The following is a 17,500-nucleotide window of genomic DNA, read 5'->3' as shown; positions in this document are numbered from 1 at the left end:
CTGTCATATCTTTTGATATAGATTGATTGATTTGTTTGTTTGTTTGTTTTCTTATCAGTCTGTCCTCAGCAACTGGCAGATATCATCAGACGAGATTATAAAGGTGCTGTACTGTGTCCATTCCCATGGTGTGAAGATGATCTGCAGCTGAAATTGTCCAAGATCTTTACAAGACTGAAGATAGTCAGCAAAGAGAAAGAACGAGCAAGGCTGACAGATAAAGTTGTCCAAATGACAGATGCATTCATGCCACATGAAGAATGCGAGGATCCAAGGGTTGTGCTGATTGAAGGGCAACCTGGAATGGGAAAAACCACTTATTGTCAGAAGCTTGCATATGATTGGTCTGTGGAGAACATATCAGTGGAAGGTTCTTTTCCTCCAGTGAAGATGCTTCTTCTGTTGAAGTGCCGTGACATGAAGACTGCTGATATTGAAGAAGCTATTGATGATCAGCTGTTGCCACTGGATGCCGACAAGAAGGAAAAAGAAAACTTCTTTCATTTTATTCGCTGCAACCAATCCAAAATCTTATTGGTTCTTGATGGACTGGACGAATTACCCGAGAATCTCCTAAAAGGCCTCTTTCCCTTGATTCAAAGGAGAATATTTGCAAATACTTACGTCATCTTAACAGCTCGTCATGAGGCAGGCATGAGAGTCCGACGCCACTGTGACACACTTCTCGAGATTGTTGGCTTCACCAAGGAGGATGCCGACAGTTACATTACGAAGTATTTCAGTAATCACGAGGACCCGAGCCTTGCTGCCAAATTGATTAAAAAATTAGATCGTGAAAAAGAGCTGAGGGAGTTGAGTTCAAATCCACTGAACACAGCGTTGTTGTGTCTGCTTTGTGAAGATACAAAAGGTGCATTTCCTTCAAATCAAACCAAACTGTATGATCAACTTGCGTCATGCGCTATTAGAAGATATTTTGCAAGGCAAGGTATTCCTATGGACTCAAAGGATCCCCTTAAAACATTTTCAGGTAACCTGAATCATTTGGGAAAGGTGGCGTTTGAAGCCCTGAAGGTCGACCGAGTGTATTTCAGCGAAGATGAGATGGATTGTCAGTCTGTCGATTTCCTTCCGCTTTGCTTTCTTTCTCGGGAAGCTAGTGTCAGCAAACTCAGACCCATTTCTTGTTTCTCCTTTACACACAAGACCTTCCAAGAATATTTTGCTGCATATCACTTGGCCCAGGAGATTCTTTCGGGTGATAAATACTCAGCTGTGGCTCAGTTAGCACACCTTAATCCTGTGTACAAGTATTGGCAGCTATGGAAGTTTCTGTTGACAATGGTGGTAAGCAAGAGTGGAGATGATGCGGCTTTGGTTATTTCAGGTTTGTGTGATGCTTTCCGAAGTCAGCCAATTGAAGAGGAGGATGAGCAAGAAAGCGACGACGAGTTTGAGGTTGATGCTGATAATGACCAAGACTTCGACATCTGCGACGACTTTTTGAATGTTTTTCCTGGTATTAGACAGTGGTTCCGCTGGTGGTTGACTGAAGATGAGAGAACGAGAGCTGCAACTTTAGAATCAGTTTTGAATCTCATTTCAGAATCTGAAGGCGGTGACAATGAACTGACTGATGCTCAGAAGAAAATGGTCCAAACTCTAGCAATGTCCTTTCCAATACACAAACTAGTCACTCTCAGTGATGGCACGGGTATGCCCAGAAATATGCCGACTCTCTTTGAGTATTTAAAATCTAATTGTACATTGACTCTGTTTTCCTGGCATCACACCTGTACTGAGGCATTAGATGAAGCAGTTGAACGTGTTCTCCGGGCTAACTGTGCACTGAAGATTTTAGATGTAATGTCTATTTCGTTTAACGCCATGTTTTGGGAACAACGAAACACGCATGCTCGCCTAACCGCAGTACTTGCTCGAGCTCTTTGTTCAAACTGCACACTAACGCACCTCAATTTGCGGTGTCGTGCCATCTGCAGTCCTGGAGCAAGTGAAATTGCAAAAGCCCTTCAATCGAATGATACTTTGACTCACTTGAACTTAGAAGGAAATTATATTGACAACTCCGGAGCTGAGGATCTTGCACGAGCCTTGCAGTCTAGCTGTGCACTAAAGTATTTAGATCTCAGCCATAACGAGATTGGCGACCCAGGCGCTGTTGCCCTTGCGAAGGCTTTGGAGTCCAACCGTACCCTTACCTATTTAGATTTAGGACATTTGGATGTTCCTGGAGACCGCTTTTTGGAAACATATTTTTTACTCAGAGGTGTAGAGGTTAGAAGAAAGAGGATTGGCGACGCAGGAGCAGCAGCATTTGCGCAAACTCTTCGTTCAAATTCTGTGCTTGCGCGTTTGAATCTCCAGAACCATAGGATCAGCAACACAGGAGCTGCAGCCATTGGCGAATCACTTAAATCAAACTGCACCCTAACACACCTAACTTTGAGAGGAAACAGAATCGAAGGTTTCGGAGTTGCCACCCTCGGACACGCTGTTCAGGTTAACCGTGGGCTTGTAAATTTAGATCTTAGAGGGAATCATCTCATGGAGAGTGAAGCTCAAGCGTCCTTTGCACAAGGGTTACGAGTGAACTTTGTGCTGACACATTTAAACATGACAAACACCTACATAGGAACTCCGGCTGTAATTGTACTTGCAGAGAGTCTTCAGTCAAATAGTTCTCTTACGATCCTAGATTTGTATTGTAAAAAGATAGACTCTTCTGTCGCAGTATCACTCGCAAGAACACTGAGAACAAATTCCACCTTGAGTCATTTGAATTTGCGGTTCAATCTCATTGGTGATTCGGGAGCGGCTGAGTTTGTGGAAACTCTGCAAACTAATAATACGTTAATCTTTTTAGACGTGAGGAACAACAGCATTCATGAGGCAGGTGCAAAGAAAATTCATGGTTTCTTACGTGCACTCTACAATATGCGTAGGTCTCAGTCCAGTCGTCGCACTATTTTGTATAACTGGAGCTGATGATTTTTTAGTGTTTGCCTTTCGTTTTCGTGCAAGGAAAGTAGTTATACATGAAAGACGTAGCACTGACTGGCATAGTAATCTCTTGAAGTAAAACAGGTGTCATATTTAGAGTGTCCTTGGCGACACTTATGAATATTTAAATGGCAAGTTGAAAAGAGCGGGAGTTCCGGAACAAGATCTAACACTGTTTATGTATCGTTCGTGAGGTCTTTTATAGATTACGCAGCACCTGTCTTTTTCAGCGGTCTCCCACAGCACTTAAAGGGGCTAGGTCACGCTATTTTAGGCAATTTTGTTTAATTTTGTTAATTATGAGCTCTAAACGTCAAATTAGCAGAGTAAGAGTCTTTCATTTGCAAAATCACTGCCACATAACAACTGAGAATGATTTTCCACCTTTGTAAATGACATTTTGATATAGACTGATAAAAATTTGAAAAAAAAGGTGGGCCGACGTTTTTCAAATTTACCCAAATTCAATCCATTTCAATCCTCTCCAGTTTTGTCCATCCATGTCCCTTCTTGGCTTCCCTGTGTTTTGTAAGAGTTCTTCTATAGTTTTGAACAGTTATCTTGATATTTTAGTCAATTCTATGACTATTCAATCATTGCTGAAATTGACTAAAATTGCGTGACTTAGCGCCTTTAAAGAACGAGCTGGCACGACTCAAGGAAAGGGCAATGTCAATAATAACCTCAGGAAAGTGCAACCTGGCAGTAGAGGTAGGGATAACACCCATTTTAGAGCATCATTACTTACTATGTAGCAAGTGAAGCATTTTGATAACATTCTCAGTGATCCAAATCATAAACTGAAAGTGCTCCTCCCACCAGTCTTTGAAAACTCGCGCTATAATCTAAGACGACAGTGCCATTTTAATATGCCGAAGCTTTGTACAGAATAAGAATAAGTAATACTTTTATATATGCGATCTCGAAATAGTCAGGGCTGTAGTTTTATCCCACTTATATTCACATTTTACGTTTCAACACAAATACATAATATAGAATTTTTAGTATTATTTTAATAATTAGTTTTGACTTAATATTTAGGATTTATTTGTAAGTTTAAAGTATTGTATAGTATTTGTAAAGTATTTGTAAATAATTGCGTAATTCAGCCTTTGGCTGCGACGCAGTTTTTAATGAACTATCCATGTATCTATCTAGAATTGAAAGATGAAACGGAATTCTTTCTACAACACTCCTTAAGTTGTCAGCGCTATTAATCGAAGTATCTAAAAGAATCCAAAACGAAATGACAATCCTATGAGCCACGTTGGTCATAGGGTTTCAAGGCTGAACAGCTTTTAATGACATTTCTCGCAGCTTCAACGCAATACTGTAAAGGCCGTGACACACTAGGCAATAAGTCGCTGCGACACGTCGCGGGGACATGTCGCCGCAACAATTCGCCTCGTGTGACACGGTTAATTTTTATGAAAATCATTGTCGCTGCTGCAGAATTTTGTCGCCGCGATCTGTCGTGGGGACATGTCGCCGCAACAATTCGCCTTGCGTGACACGGTTAATTTTATGAAAATCATTGTCGCTGCGGCAGAATTTTGTCGCCGCGATCAGTCGCACGAATTCAAACCAGTTTGAATTCGTGCAACTTATCGCAGCGACAAAATTAGCGAAAGCAGCTTTGTCGCACTGTGTGTACACGTCCGGTAATTTTAAAGTCGCTGCGACAAAATACAAATGAACCAATGAGAGAGCGTCATATCGTCAGCGACATTGAATTAGAAAACTAGTTCACATTCCCCCTCATACGAGGCGTGTGCACCGAACAGGCGTCGTGTCGCAGCGACTCGTTTTGCAAGTAGGACACATGGAGCAACTTTTCGCAGAGACATGTCGCTGCGACTTGTCGCCTAGTGTATCCCGGCCGTAACAGATATCACAACCTTTCACTATCGTCAGATGCATTGCCAGCGATTCCATTATCAAACGAGCGAACAAAATTCCAATAATCTAGCCGGTTGCCATCAATTTACTGATATCATGTTTTGGCAAAGAGAAACCCCGCTTAATTGTGGATGCCATTGTCTAAAAGGTTTTCTGTTGAATTCCTATCATCTGTTGCTGCTGGTACAACAGCTGCTCTAGATTTCCATAGTAACGGGGATATCCACGGTCTAAACTAGGAACAGTCTCGACTTTGTAGGGTTCTCCTTCCTCTTTAGGCGAAACAGGATCAAAGTGACTCGTGCGTGACGTGTCCGTATCGGCTTTCGGGACAAAATTAGGATCAGAACGCCAGTGTACTGCAAGGGCGGATTTAGGGGTGGGCCCAGCGGGCACCGACCCCACCCTTCTGTCCAGGATTTTTTTTGTTTTGTTTGTAAACCTGTGTCAGATGGTGCCTCGAGTTTTGTTGCTTAAATATATTTTCTTTAATAAACATTGTTATTAAGAAAATTTATCGAACGTTGTTCGGAAGTAGAGATATAAACAAGTAAAGTTACAAAATCAGGAAGAATGAGGGGGTTACAAGATCAGCATTTACGCATGCGTCAACAGCTCATTTGAGTCCGTGCGACAGCCCGCGCGAGTGGAGCTACAAGCCAACACAAACGTATTTAAGTGATCATAAAACCGTTTGTGTTGAATTTTCTTAGCTTTCGTGAAAAGGAGATGGCTATTTGTATTTCATATATATATGAATTGGAAGAAAGGTGAGCGAAATTAGCGGTATTTGTTTATTTCTGGTGACCCATTTTGGACCCCTCCTCGGAGACCCAGGGGCAGATCGCGGAGGCGCCCTACTATGCTTTTCTTTGTCGCCATTTTCTTTTGCCCCTGGGTCTCCGAGGATGTTTTGGACCATGAGCTGACGCGAGCATCTTTTAGAATTGCGCGTGTGGCTTACGCGCGCGCTCCCTAAGCCCCCTTAAGTCTCCTCGAGCTTCCTTAAGTTACCATACGCACATTGATAAAATGGCGGATTTTCACTGACGCCAAGCTTAATCTGTGAAGGAATGGCTATTTTCTCCTGAACGAGCACGGTGATCCCCTCTTTTTAATGGCTTTATGTACTCGTAATAGGTACACGTGAAACATATTGGTGAAAAAAGTTGGATAGTAGAAGTTGTAGTATTTATCTCTAACTGACGTGAAAGCTGCATTTGGAGCCACGCACCGAGTGCGAGTTGATGATGTAGCAGTCCAATTTGCCTACCTTTTTTTGCAAGTTCGAGGGATTTGAAATCACTTTACTGAAAGATTTTGGCCGGGACAAACAAGTAAGCTCAAGTTTTCAGTAATATTCAGTAGCTTTTGCTATATAACTACAATTGTTTCGGTTCATCAAGTTTCGAACGCTTCTGGCGTAATTCGGTAAAAAATTAAGAGCACGCAGCGCGAAAACAAGCAAGATGACCCCATCTTTTTACTGCATTTGTTAATGTCCTGTGCATGAATATTAATTGTTCCAAGTTTGACAGAAATCTGAATAGTACGACATTTTCGAGGGAATTACCTTAAGCGGTCACTAGCCATTACCCCTACTTAAGAGCGGTTTCACTGTATTCCCTAAAAAGACGAGGGAGGCTGGATACGAATAACTGTTCTGCAGTTTCAAGGAAGGATTACGTTTTTTGCAAACGTTGGCCGTGTAGCACTTATATTTTGAACAGAGTTAACTGATTAGAGTGTAATATAAAGTGCTAAGTTTCTACCCAATATGAACCATGTGAGCGTTAGTAGAAACTTAGCACTTTACACTTGAAAATGCGATCCTCGATTCTCTTTTAAAACCAGTAAACTCAGTGGTACGGGTAAAATAAGGTAGCGCATTTCGCAACTTAGCTGATACGTTAGAAAAAAAAAACTAAGACCATAACTGGACAGAATATAATTTCCGCGAAGATCATGCATAAGAAGATTTTCAATACGCTTATTGCATAGAGATGTAGAGTTTGACTTAAGTGATTAGAGGACAGGTGATCTGAAACCATCTCTCGCCTCTGTCTGAGGCAAGACCAGATACGCACGGTTCTTACGTTACGTTTACGCCTATGACTGATCAACTGAAATGTCAATTGCTGGCAAAAAAAAAAAAAAAAAAAAAAAAAACAGCATGTTAATTCTTTTTTGGTAGTCTAAGTATCGAAGAGCCAGAACATTTGCGCATGCGCTGACGGAATGTTTGAACAAGAGAGAAAAACGCAGTACCTCCAGACACCGGCGCTGGAGCGTCGTACCAAACGAGTCATCCGGGATTTCGGCCCGTGCGATCGCTTTTGGACGCAGTTGGCCCTTCACTGCTTTCTGCTACCGACCTTGCCTCCCGGTACGGCATTGAGGGAGAGATATGTATATGTATTTTTCGGAAAATGCGTACACGAACTGGAGGTATATCATACACAAAGTGAAAATGAATTTAGAGTGACTCATATGAATTGATTCGACATTAACCGGAGCAAAAGAAAGATGTTAAAATGAAAATCAATTTCGGAGCTAGAGAAGTTAATAAATGAGCTTGAAGTCCAGTTCCAGCCAAGAAAAAGGTTCAGTTGAACATTTCGGGCAAATCATTCATTTTAGTTCTCTGGTGCTAAAGGTTTTTCCAGGATTTTTTCTTCTTAGAAAAGTTTTAGATTTCTCTTTTTTTTTTCTCGGAAATGTTGCTCATATAATAATTCCTTTCTCTCTTGGAACTCGTATTGTTTTAGCTTTAGGTTTATTTCAAGCTTGGCAGCTTACATTAACTTTTGTTATACTGTTCTCGCATTCTTGTTCTGCATTTTCGTTACAATTATTAGCATGTTCCACACCTTCCTAGCTGGCTCTCCTTATAAGTTCGACGCTTTAAAAAGAATTAGACTAAAATTTTATTTTGCTCAGTTCAGGAAGCGGGTGGGATTGGTCTGGACCGGGTGACAAAACAACGGGGTGGGGGAGGGGGGAAGAGAAAAAAAAAACCTTGTTGAACAAGATGCTTATCATAAGCATTGCACGTAATGTGGTCTTAGTTAGAAAGATAGGATGACCTTGTGATAAGCTCATTGACGTCATACCTGAAATTGCTTTATGATAAAGTAATGACCGAGCCCAGGAAGAGAATCAGTCTCGACCCGCCCAGGTTATCGAACATTTCGCAAAAACTTTTAAGAATACGAAGAATTGGTCAAACGGAAATCTTGATCGAAGGCATACTTTGGAAGTTTTGGGTGAATGAAATTTGAACGAACATGACTATCCGTGTGGGTTATTGCTCGGAGAATTGCTAATTGTGTCACCCATGTAACACAATCGTGTGACAAACCATCACGGTCAATTTAAATCACGCGTGACCAGTCTCTTCTTATCTCTTAAATTCTAACGGAGTTTGAATTTTGCATGACAGTTTTCAACATGGCCCGGCAGCGTTCAGAGTTCAAATAGAAATTTCTCTAGTTTATTGACGCTATAAAGATAGTATTTTTTCTTCATATTACAGCATTTAGTCTGAGCTAACAACTTTGAACGTAATTTGACTAAAAACGGTTAATTTTAAGTTTCAGTTTCAGTCTCAGTTTATTTTTGCCACATTTGTTACTTTAAATTACAAAATAAATATACTACAAGAGGTATTAAATAATCAATAAAAGAGAACCATAAGGCGAGGATGCCCATATAGAAACCAGCAGGGCTTACTCGGGCTACGGGCCAGATTTCTGCTGAGTGGTACTGTAAGGCAACTTATTTTAGACTCGGAGCACCTTTATCATTATTTCATAAAATCGAGTCGCCATTTGACGGCATACGTTTCAGCAATCAAACGTAAGAGACTGAGATCTTTATCACTGTCAGACCCCTTTGATTCTTGAGGTTTTCCACGTCAGTTCCTTTACTGCATACTTTACGATTTATTTTTTTTTCTCGGAAATGTTGCTCATATAATAATTCCTTTCTCTCTTGGAACTCGTATTGTTTTGGCTTTTGGTTTATTTCAAGCTTGGCAGCTTGCATTAATTTCTGTTATACTCTCCCCGTATTCTTGTTCTGCATTTTTGTTACAATTATTAGCATGTTCCACACCTTCCTAGCTGGCTCTCCTTATAAGTTCGACGCTTTAAAAAGAATTAGACTAAAATTTTATTTTGCTCAGTTCAGGAAGCGGGTGGGATTGGTCTGGACCGGGTGACAAAACGATGGGGTGGGGGAGGGGGAGAGAGGGAGAGAAAAACCTTGTTGAACAAGATGCTTATCATAAGCATTGCACGTAATGTGGTCTTAGTTAGAAAGATAGGATGACCTTGTGATAAGCTCATTGACGTCATACCGGAAATTGCTTTATGATAACGTAATGACCGAGCACAGGAAGAGAATCAGTCTCGACCCGCCCAGGTTTTCGATCATTTCGAAAAACTTTTAAGAATACCAAGAATTGGTAAAAAGGAAATCTTGATCGAAGGCATACTTGGAGCTTTTGGGTGAATGAAATTTGAACGAACATGACTATCCGTATGCGTTCTTGCAAGGAGAATTCCTAATTGCGTCACCTATGTAACATAATCTTGTGACAAACCATCACGGTCAATTTAGATCATGCGTGCCCAGTCTTTTTTACATTTTAACGGAGTTTGAATTTTGCATGGTAGTTTTCAACATGGCCCGGCAGCGAGACTTCAGAGTCCACGTAGAAATTTTTCTATTTTATTGATGGTATAAGGATAGGATTTTTTCTTCATATTACAGCATTAGTCTGAGCTATCAATTTTGAACGTCATTTGACTAAGAACGGTTCATTTTAAGTTTCAGTTTCAGTCTCAGTTTATTTTTGCCACATTTGTTACTTTAAATTACAAAATAAATATACTACAAGAGGTATTAAATAATCAATAAAAGAGAACCATAAGGCGAGGATGCCCATATAGAAACCAGTAGGGCTTACTCGGGCTACGGGCCAGATTTCTGCTGAGTGGTACTCTAAAGCAACTTATTTTAGACTCGGAGCACCTTTATAATTATTTCATAAAATTGAGTCGCCATTTGACGGCATACGTTTCAGCAATCAAACGTAAGAGACTGAGATCTTTATCACTGTCAGACCCCTTTGATTCTTGAGGTTTTCCACGTCAGTTCCTTTACTGCATACTTTACGATTTATTTTTTTTTTCTCGGAAATGTTGCTCATATAATAATTCCTTTCTCTCTTGGAACTCGTATTATTTTGGCTTTTGACTTATTTCAAGCTTGGCAGCTTGCATTAACTTTTGTTATACTGTTCTCGCATTCTTGTTCTGCATTTTCGTTACAATTATTAGCATGTTCCACACCTTCCTAGCTGGCTCTCCTTGTAAGTTCGACGCTTTAAATAGAATTAAACTAAAATTTTATTTTGCTCAGTTCAGGACGCGGGTGGGATTGGTCTGGACCGGGTGACAAAACAACGGGGTGGGGGAGGGGGGGTGGGGGAGAAAGAAAAATCTTGTTGAACAAGATGCTTATCATAAAAGCATTACACGTGATGCGATCTTAGTCAGACAGATAGCATGACCTTGTGATAAGCTCATTGACGTCATACCGGAAATTGCTTTATGATAAAGTAATGACCGAGCACAGGAAGAGAATCAGTCTCGACCCGCCCAGGTTTTCGAACATTTCGCAAAAACTTTTAAGAATACCAAGAATTGCTCAAACGGAAATCTTCATCGAAGGCATACTTGGAGCTTTTCGGTGAATGAAATTTCAACGAACATGACCATCCGTGTTCGTTTCCTAATTTTGTCGCCCATGTAATACAATCGTGTGACAAACCATCACGGTCAATTTAAATCACGCGTGACCAGTCTTTTTTACATTTTAACGGAGTTTGAATTTTGCATGGCAGCTTTCAACATGGCCCGGCAGGAGACTTCAGAGTTCACGTATAAATTTCTCTAGTTTATTGACGGTATAAGGATAGGATTTTTTCTTCATATTACAGCATTAGTCTGAGCTATCAATTTTGAACGTCATTTGACTAAGAACGGTTCATTTTAAGTTTCAGTTTCAGTCTCAGTTTATTTTTGCCACTTTTGTTACTTTAAATTGCAAAATAAATATACTACGAGAGGTACTAAATAATCAATAAAAGAGAAGCATAAGACTAGGATGCTCATATAGAAACCATTAGGGCTTACTCGGGCTAAGGGCCAGATTTCTGCTGAGTGCTACTGTAAAGCAACCTTTTTAGACTTGGAATGCCTTTATTAATATTTTATAACATTGAGTCGCCAAACGTAAGAGACTGGAATCTTTATCACTGTCAGACCCCATTGATTCTTGAGGTTTTCCACGCCAGTTCCTTTACTGCTTACTTTACGATTATTTATTATTACATATGGAATCAGTACACAAATGCATCAACCATTTTTCACGCAGCCGCTCGTGTTATCTTAACTGAAACGACAGCAGTGATCGATCCCACATTTATACTCGCGACACGGACTATTCACTTTCGTGGAATTCGAGAACTCTTTGTTAGAAGCTGATTGATGTTGTTCCAGACTTGTCTTTTCTTCAGGCAGCGGCCATTTTCAATATCTTGGTGCTGTCGACTACCGCTAGGAATGACACTTCGTTTCCGTTGAACTGTTCGCAGTTCTAGTTATTATTCCCCAGCGCATGTTCCAAGAAACTCTGAGAAATTTCGACCTTCACAACTTTTTTTTTTTTTTAGCATTGATCACGTGAATTTAGCGATTACCACGTGACAATGAACACCCAATAGGAGTGCTCGTCACAATCTATCTCGGTTATAATGATGTAAGGTTCACGCATTTTGACGGTCTTATCTAACGTTGTTGAAGGTTCTTTCGCGTTGAGCGTTTACGTGATGAATATCTGGCACCTTTGTATCTTTGCAGTGGCTATTTTGCCAAACGGTGAGTGATTTATCGTTTTCTTTATCTGTCTATCGAATAAAGGCGTTGCGTATTTTTTAGAAAATGCGCACACGAACTGGAGGTATATACACAAAGTGAAAGTGAATTTAGAGTGACTCATATGAATTGATTCGACATTAACCGGAGCAAAAGAAAGATGTTAAAATGAAAATCAATTTCGGAGCTAGAGAAGTTAATAAATGAGCTTGAAGTCCAGTTCCAGCCAAGAAAAAGGTTCAGTTGAACATTTTGGGTAAATCGTTCATTTTAGTTTTCTGGTGCTAAAGGTATTTCCTGTATTTTTCCTTCTTAGAAAAGTTCAGATTTCTTTTTTTTTTCTCGGAAATGTTGCTCATATAATAATTCCTTTCTTTCTTGGAACTCGTATTGTTTTAGCTTTAGGTTTATTTCAAGCTCGGCAGCTTACATTAATTTTTGTTCTACTCTCCCCGCATTCTTGTTCTGTATTTTTGTTACAATTATTAGCATGTTCCACACCTTAAGCTTCTTCCTAGCTGGCTCTGCTTATAAGTTCGACGCTTCAAATAGAATTAGACTAAAATCTTATTTTGCGCAGTTCATAGTTAATGTACAATTTAAAGTAGGGAACAAACAAATAAACAGATAAAATAATCATAATTACAATTTTAATTCATTAATGTTTGAGCCTAGCTAGGAACAAAATAAACCGGTAGGTTTTTGAGTAAGCCTCTATCTTTATTACGTTTGATTATTGCATTGTATTAAGGACAGAAATTCTAAGTTTATTTCTCTGTTTGTTGTGTATTTCTTGCTTATACTTATATTTTAAGTTGACTTAGCAAGATGTTTTTCGGAGTTGTCCCGGGGGTTACTCCCTTATAATGGCTTAATGGGGACGTGCGACCAGTCAGGGTACGTTTTTCGGGATTTTTGTCTTAAACAGGGTATCGAATTTATCATTTTTTGTCTTTATCAGGGCATCGATTTATCAATTTTTGCCTTAAACAGGATATCTTTTCTTGGACGATAAACAGCAAAATATTTACAAGCTCTTGTTGATTAATATTGACTTCCGTTGACTTTGGCATTGATACCAGGCACATTAAATTTCCATTGGTTACACAACAAGAAAGCCACACAACTTGTAACCGCTGTATCTAGAGAACGAAAACAATACTTTTTGCAACTGGAGAAACTCAAAAGACTGAATTTTTTTCTACAAAACTAACGTTGTTTTGAAACGGGAACAATGCATAACGCTTTTATAAATTAACTGAAATTAGTATACTAAATTGTTCATGTTGCTTTTTTTGTAAAAAAAGACATTGGATAATTCTTTTAAGAGTAACTTGTGTAAGCTTTTGCTATTTTACTAGTGTTATGATAGTCCTTTACTAGACCCTAAAAAAGGCGTTCAGTGCTTAATGTAAACTTCGTATACTTAGCGTAACGAGCTCCTCGTTATTCTGTTGATCGAGCTGTAAATAGTTTTGTGATTGCCAATGGATTAAATAAGAAAGAGTTTCGATATCTATTATTGTCTTACACATGGTATGGTATGGTTTCGGGTTGAATGTCTTAAACAGGGTATCAAAATCGGAATTCTGTCTTAAACAGGGTAGGAAAATCAACGATATTTGTCTTAAACAGAGTCAAAGTATGAGGGGCCGCGCCGCACCTCCCCACCCAGAGATATATCGAGCTCGCCCCCCTCCCCCCACTCCCGGGAGTTGTCGTCCTGTTATATTTTCTTGGAAATGTTGCTCACTATTCATTTCTTTCTCTCTTGGAATTTAATGCTGCTCACTGATCATTCCTTTCTTTCTTGGAAACATTGCCAGTCCGAACATTGCTTTCTTTATGTACCAACATCTGCTTTTGAATATATTCGATAGTCAACCATACAGGTGGAAGATTTAACAATAAAAGTCAATTTCGGAGCTACAGAAGTAAAATAACAAATGAGTTACAAATCAAGTTCCAGTGAGAAAAATTGTTTTGTCGGATAAATCATTCATTTGAGTTTCGGCTGCATTTCTCACGGCAAGCGACGAGGATGAAAAAACTGACGTTTCGGAGTCATCATGACGCCATTGTCAATCATTTTAAATCAGTCGGTTCCGCGAGTTTAAAGCAGCGTCCCCTAAATTTGCTCAATAAGGAATGCGAGCTGCGAAAATAATACAAACACTGCTCGGCTGCTCGGCTCGAGGCAAGACTGAGTATCAATCGTCTTACAAACAAAATCTCGTCCACTAAACAATTGAACTTATTTGAGCATCAGCTTGGCCTCAGTAAATTATTTTTTAAAACTGATCGGGTCAAGTAGCCTAAGTGTGTAGACGTATGTAATGAATAAGGAATTGTAGTGAAATTAAGTGCTCCTAGTTAGAAATGATGTTGGTCTTGTAAACAGGTTGCCTGTTAGTAATAGCAGAAAATTATAAAAAGCCTTGAGTCTTACCTAATCAAACGGATGATCTTACGGCTTTATTCGGTCGGGTGCGACCATACTAGTCAGGTCTTCGGGAGCACATTGCCTAGAAAAAAAATTCCGTACTTTTACTGCAAAAAACCTTTTGCTAAAAGTGAATATTTTGCATTTTTATTTCAGTGCTAGCGATCCACTGCTACGATTGCGTACCAAAGCCACCTACTAACCTGTGCACGTCGGATCTTAATATTACCGACTGCGACACACTCCCGGATCCATTTCCCGGATTAAAATCTGACGCATGCTTAAAAGTGTCCTACGAAATGGAATTTGGTTTTCTTAAAAAAGATGTGAATTCCATGTCTTGCTCAGTAAAGGTATGTTCTCTTCCTCAAATGAAGGATTATCCTTCATTGTCAGTTTACCTTAAATGAAGTATTGCCCTCCATTTTGATCACTCTGTCCCAGGACTTGTGGTATGGAACAAGTTAATAATACAAAAGTGAGGTAACGAAAACATCTGTGTTCGTACATGATAAAATAAGCTGCAAAAAATGGCTAATCAAACCCTACCCTTCTGGCGGTTCTGGTTATAGAAAAAGTCATTCTAGTTAAGACCCTTTGGTCGGATGGTTTAAAGTCTATAAGCCCACTAGCCTTCCTTTCCCAAAAGATCACTAGCATTAGTCACTTTTTCTATCAACTGAATAGACATATCATCCAGCCCGCAATGTCCCTGTGAGCGGAAATGCCTATAGATTAAATCATGTACGTCTCTGTCTTCCGGTGCAAGACGCGAGTGTCTTCTCATCCTACTCTTGTGGTTATTAAGCCTAAGCCTAAATTTGGTTGTTGTCGACCTTACGTATTGTTTACCGCAACTTTTACATGAAATAAGATACACAACATTACTGCTGTTACAATCCAAATCACATTGAATGTCCTACGTTTGACCAGTAACATTACTTATAAATTTGTTTCCAAATTTCAGAAAATTGTCGTCCCTGCATATCTGGCGTACCGACGACCCACGACTACGGTTACCTTCAGCGTTAATCATCTGTTTTTGAACTTTGGCCCGGACCAGATAGTCCTTCAGGCTCTTTGGTTTCCTAAAAGCCAACACCGGAATCTCCCTAATCGCCTTTCCACAATTTTCAGACAATTGGAGCATGGGATGTAGATCCCTGAGGATTCCGCCAATGTTCGGCAGTCCCGGATGGTACTTAACAATAAATGGCGTCCGAGTACTATTTCTCTTTGTCGATTCTGTAGCTGGAGTCAACAATTCTTCCCTTGATAGCCGTTTCGCTCTCTGGACTTGCTACTTAACAAATTCCCCTTTGTAACCTCGTTTGCACAAGAAACCTGTTAACTCTGTCGCTCGTTGATCAAACAGTTCATCCGATGAACATATCCGTCGCAACCTAAGAGCCTGGGCATACAGGATGCTTCTCTTACATCCTCGAGGGTGGCATGAACGGAAATTTAGATACTGATGCTTATCAGCAGGCTTAACGTAGGGATCCGTGTTGAAGTTGCCATTATCAGTAATAATGGGAACATCCAAGTAATTAACGCTCTTTTGTGACCAGTCCCAAGTAATCTTGATAGTGTCATGAGCATCCTCCTCGCCTTCCGTCCAAATCATAAAGATATCGTCAATATATCTAAGCCATGTGTGCGGTTTGTTGTGATACCCATCTAGAAGACTTTTCTCTCTAATCCGTCTGTTGTTCTTCTCGACTAAGGTTTCTGTTCACTGGTTCGTATGACCTAGCATTAAAATCACTTTCCAAAATCCTTTTCTCTAGCTCCTGTAAATACGTCTCCAAAGCTGACTCTCTGTTCTTGTCGGGGCACCAAGACGACTTGTTTTTAAAAACAGTAGCGTCAGAAAAATCACCTGCGACATCCTCGACAGAGTAAAAATACTCCTTAAGACTAATACGACGAATAAACTCTTGAACGTCCTTTTTGAGAGCATACATGTCAATCTCAGAATTTTAATCCCTTTGCAAGCAATGACATTTCTGTCTCCAACAAAACCCTCTTAGATGAATTTACCTCAACTTGACGTCCCTCACGAAACTCTTGAGCATCCATGGTAAACCCATTATTAAGTGACGCTATCAACCTGTAATATAGACAAGTTGTTTCTTTTAACTATTTCAGTAGCTTGTTCCTTGTAACATTTTGATTAAATTTCAGTTTACGGCTTAAACAAGATTATAGTGCAATTGATGTCAAGGGAATAGATCAAGTACATATAATTCTACATCAAGAGTGTATTTATCGCGAGATCAAGCCCGTAAAGTAGTCCTTATCACCTCAAACCGGCTCACGACAGCTCTTGTTAACCCTCGAGAGTCGCTCCCCGTAACATTGATCTCGGGAACATATGAACCCACAAATCAATGGTTCCCAACATCAGTGGCTTCATCGCTCAGTTGGTTAGAGCGTTGCAGCGGTATCGCGAGGTCACGGGTTCAAACCCCGTTGAAGTCCTACATTTTTCAGGCTTCTCTACGCAATTGCTAAAATTGCGTTCAAAAGGATCATAGCCTCACTTGAATTCATATCCGCAGTTCAATGTATGATTTATTTCATATATCATTTCGTTCGTTAAAACCGTTTTGTTGCAACAACGTCAAATCAAAGTGCTTCAGTTTTTACGATGACGATGGTTTGCTGAAGAAACTCTGCCAACCCTGCTTCAGAAGGGTGAAGAACGTTATTTAATTTCTTACTTTGTCACTGGCATCACTTTCTTCACATGAATTATCGTTTAACAGTCAGACACAGTATATAGAAACATAGCGGCTGCATACATGAATACCAAAGTCCAGTAATCTAGGTCTGGAAAATCCTGGATGTTTTCCAATATGCCGGACCATCAGGTCGGAGACCATTGGAACTAACCAAGGAAAAATGGAACGACAATTTTTGTTAAATTTAATTTCCAACCGGACCGAAGCGTGCCATTTACATTTCGACCGAAATTTCGGCTACATCACAGTGAAGTGGGACTGCAAACGATAATTTTTGTAAATGGAACGGCACGTTCGGTCGGCCGGACCGGTCAAAGAGGACCACCCCCAAAAGTGTCCCCAAGTATTCCGGTTGGACCGAACCGAAACGGACCTTTCCATTTGACTTCAGTCCGAAATTTCCGGAAATTTTGGCTTAATGAAAAGCACCCCCAGTGTCTCCAGAACCCTTTGTTTCTCGCGCCAAGGCCCCGCGAATCGGGAGA

The 17,500-nt window shown here is 40.1% G+C and overlaps 2 protein-coding genes across 3 annotated transcripts in view; both read left to right on the top strand.

The window, feature by feature from the left end:
• The window catches only part of LOC138030089 (NLR family CARD domain-containing protein 3-like), a 16,624-nt gene extending 12,447 nt beyond the window's left edge, over positions 1-4,177 (top strand). For both annotated transcript variants that reach the window (XM_068877947.1, XM_068877948.1), the window contains one exon: positions 59-4,177. In XM_068877947.1, the coding sequence (XP_068734048.1) occupies positions 59-2,967 (2,909 nt within the window). In that variant the 3' untranslated portion in view covers positions 2,968-4,177. The remainder of the gene's footprint in view (positions 1-58) is intronic.
• A 7,498-nt stretch (positions 4,178-11,675) lies between these two features.
• Positions 11,676-17,500, top strand: part of LOC138030127 (uncharacterized) — a 6,521-nt gene continuing 696 nt past the window's right edge. The window contains exons 1-2 of the mRNA XM_068878011.1: positions 11,676-11,828; positions 14,425-14,621. Coding sequence (XP_068734112.1) covers positions 11,780-11,828; positions 14,425-14,621 — 246 coding nt within the window. The 5' untranslated portion in view covers positions 11,676-11,779. The remainder of the gene's footprint in view (positions 11,829-14,424; positions 14,622-17,500) is intronic.

This window comes from Montipora capricornis, chromosome 13 (assembly GCF_036669925.1).
Source record: "Montipora capricornis isolate CH-2021 chromosome 13, ASM3666992v2, whole genome shotgun sequence".
In the NCBI taxonomy this organism is placed as follows: Eukaryota; Metazoa; Cnidaria; class Anthozoa; order Scleractinia; family Acroporidae; genus Montipora; species Montipora capricornis.
The sequence above is the reverse complement of the archived record's forward strand: the minus strand, read 5'-3'. Positions and strand labels throughout refer to the sequence as shown.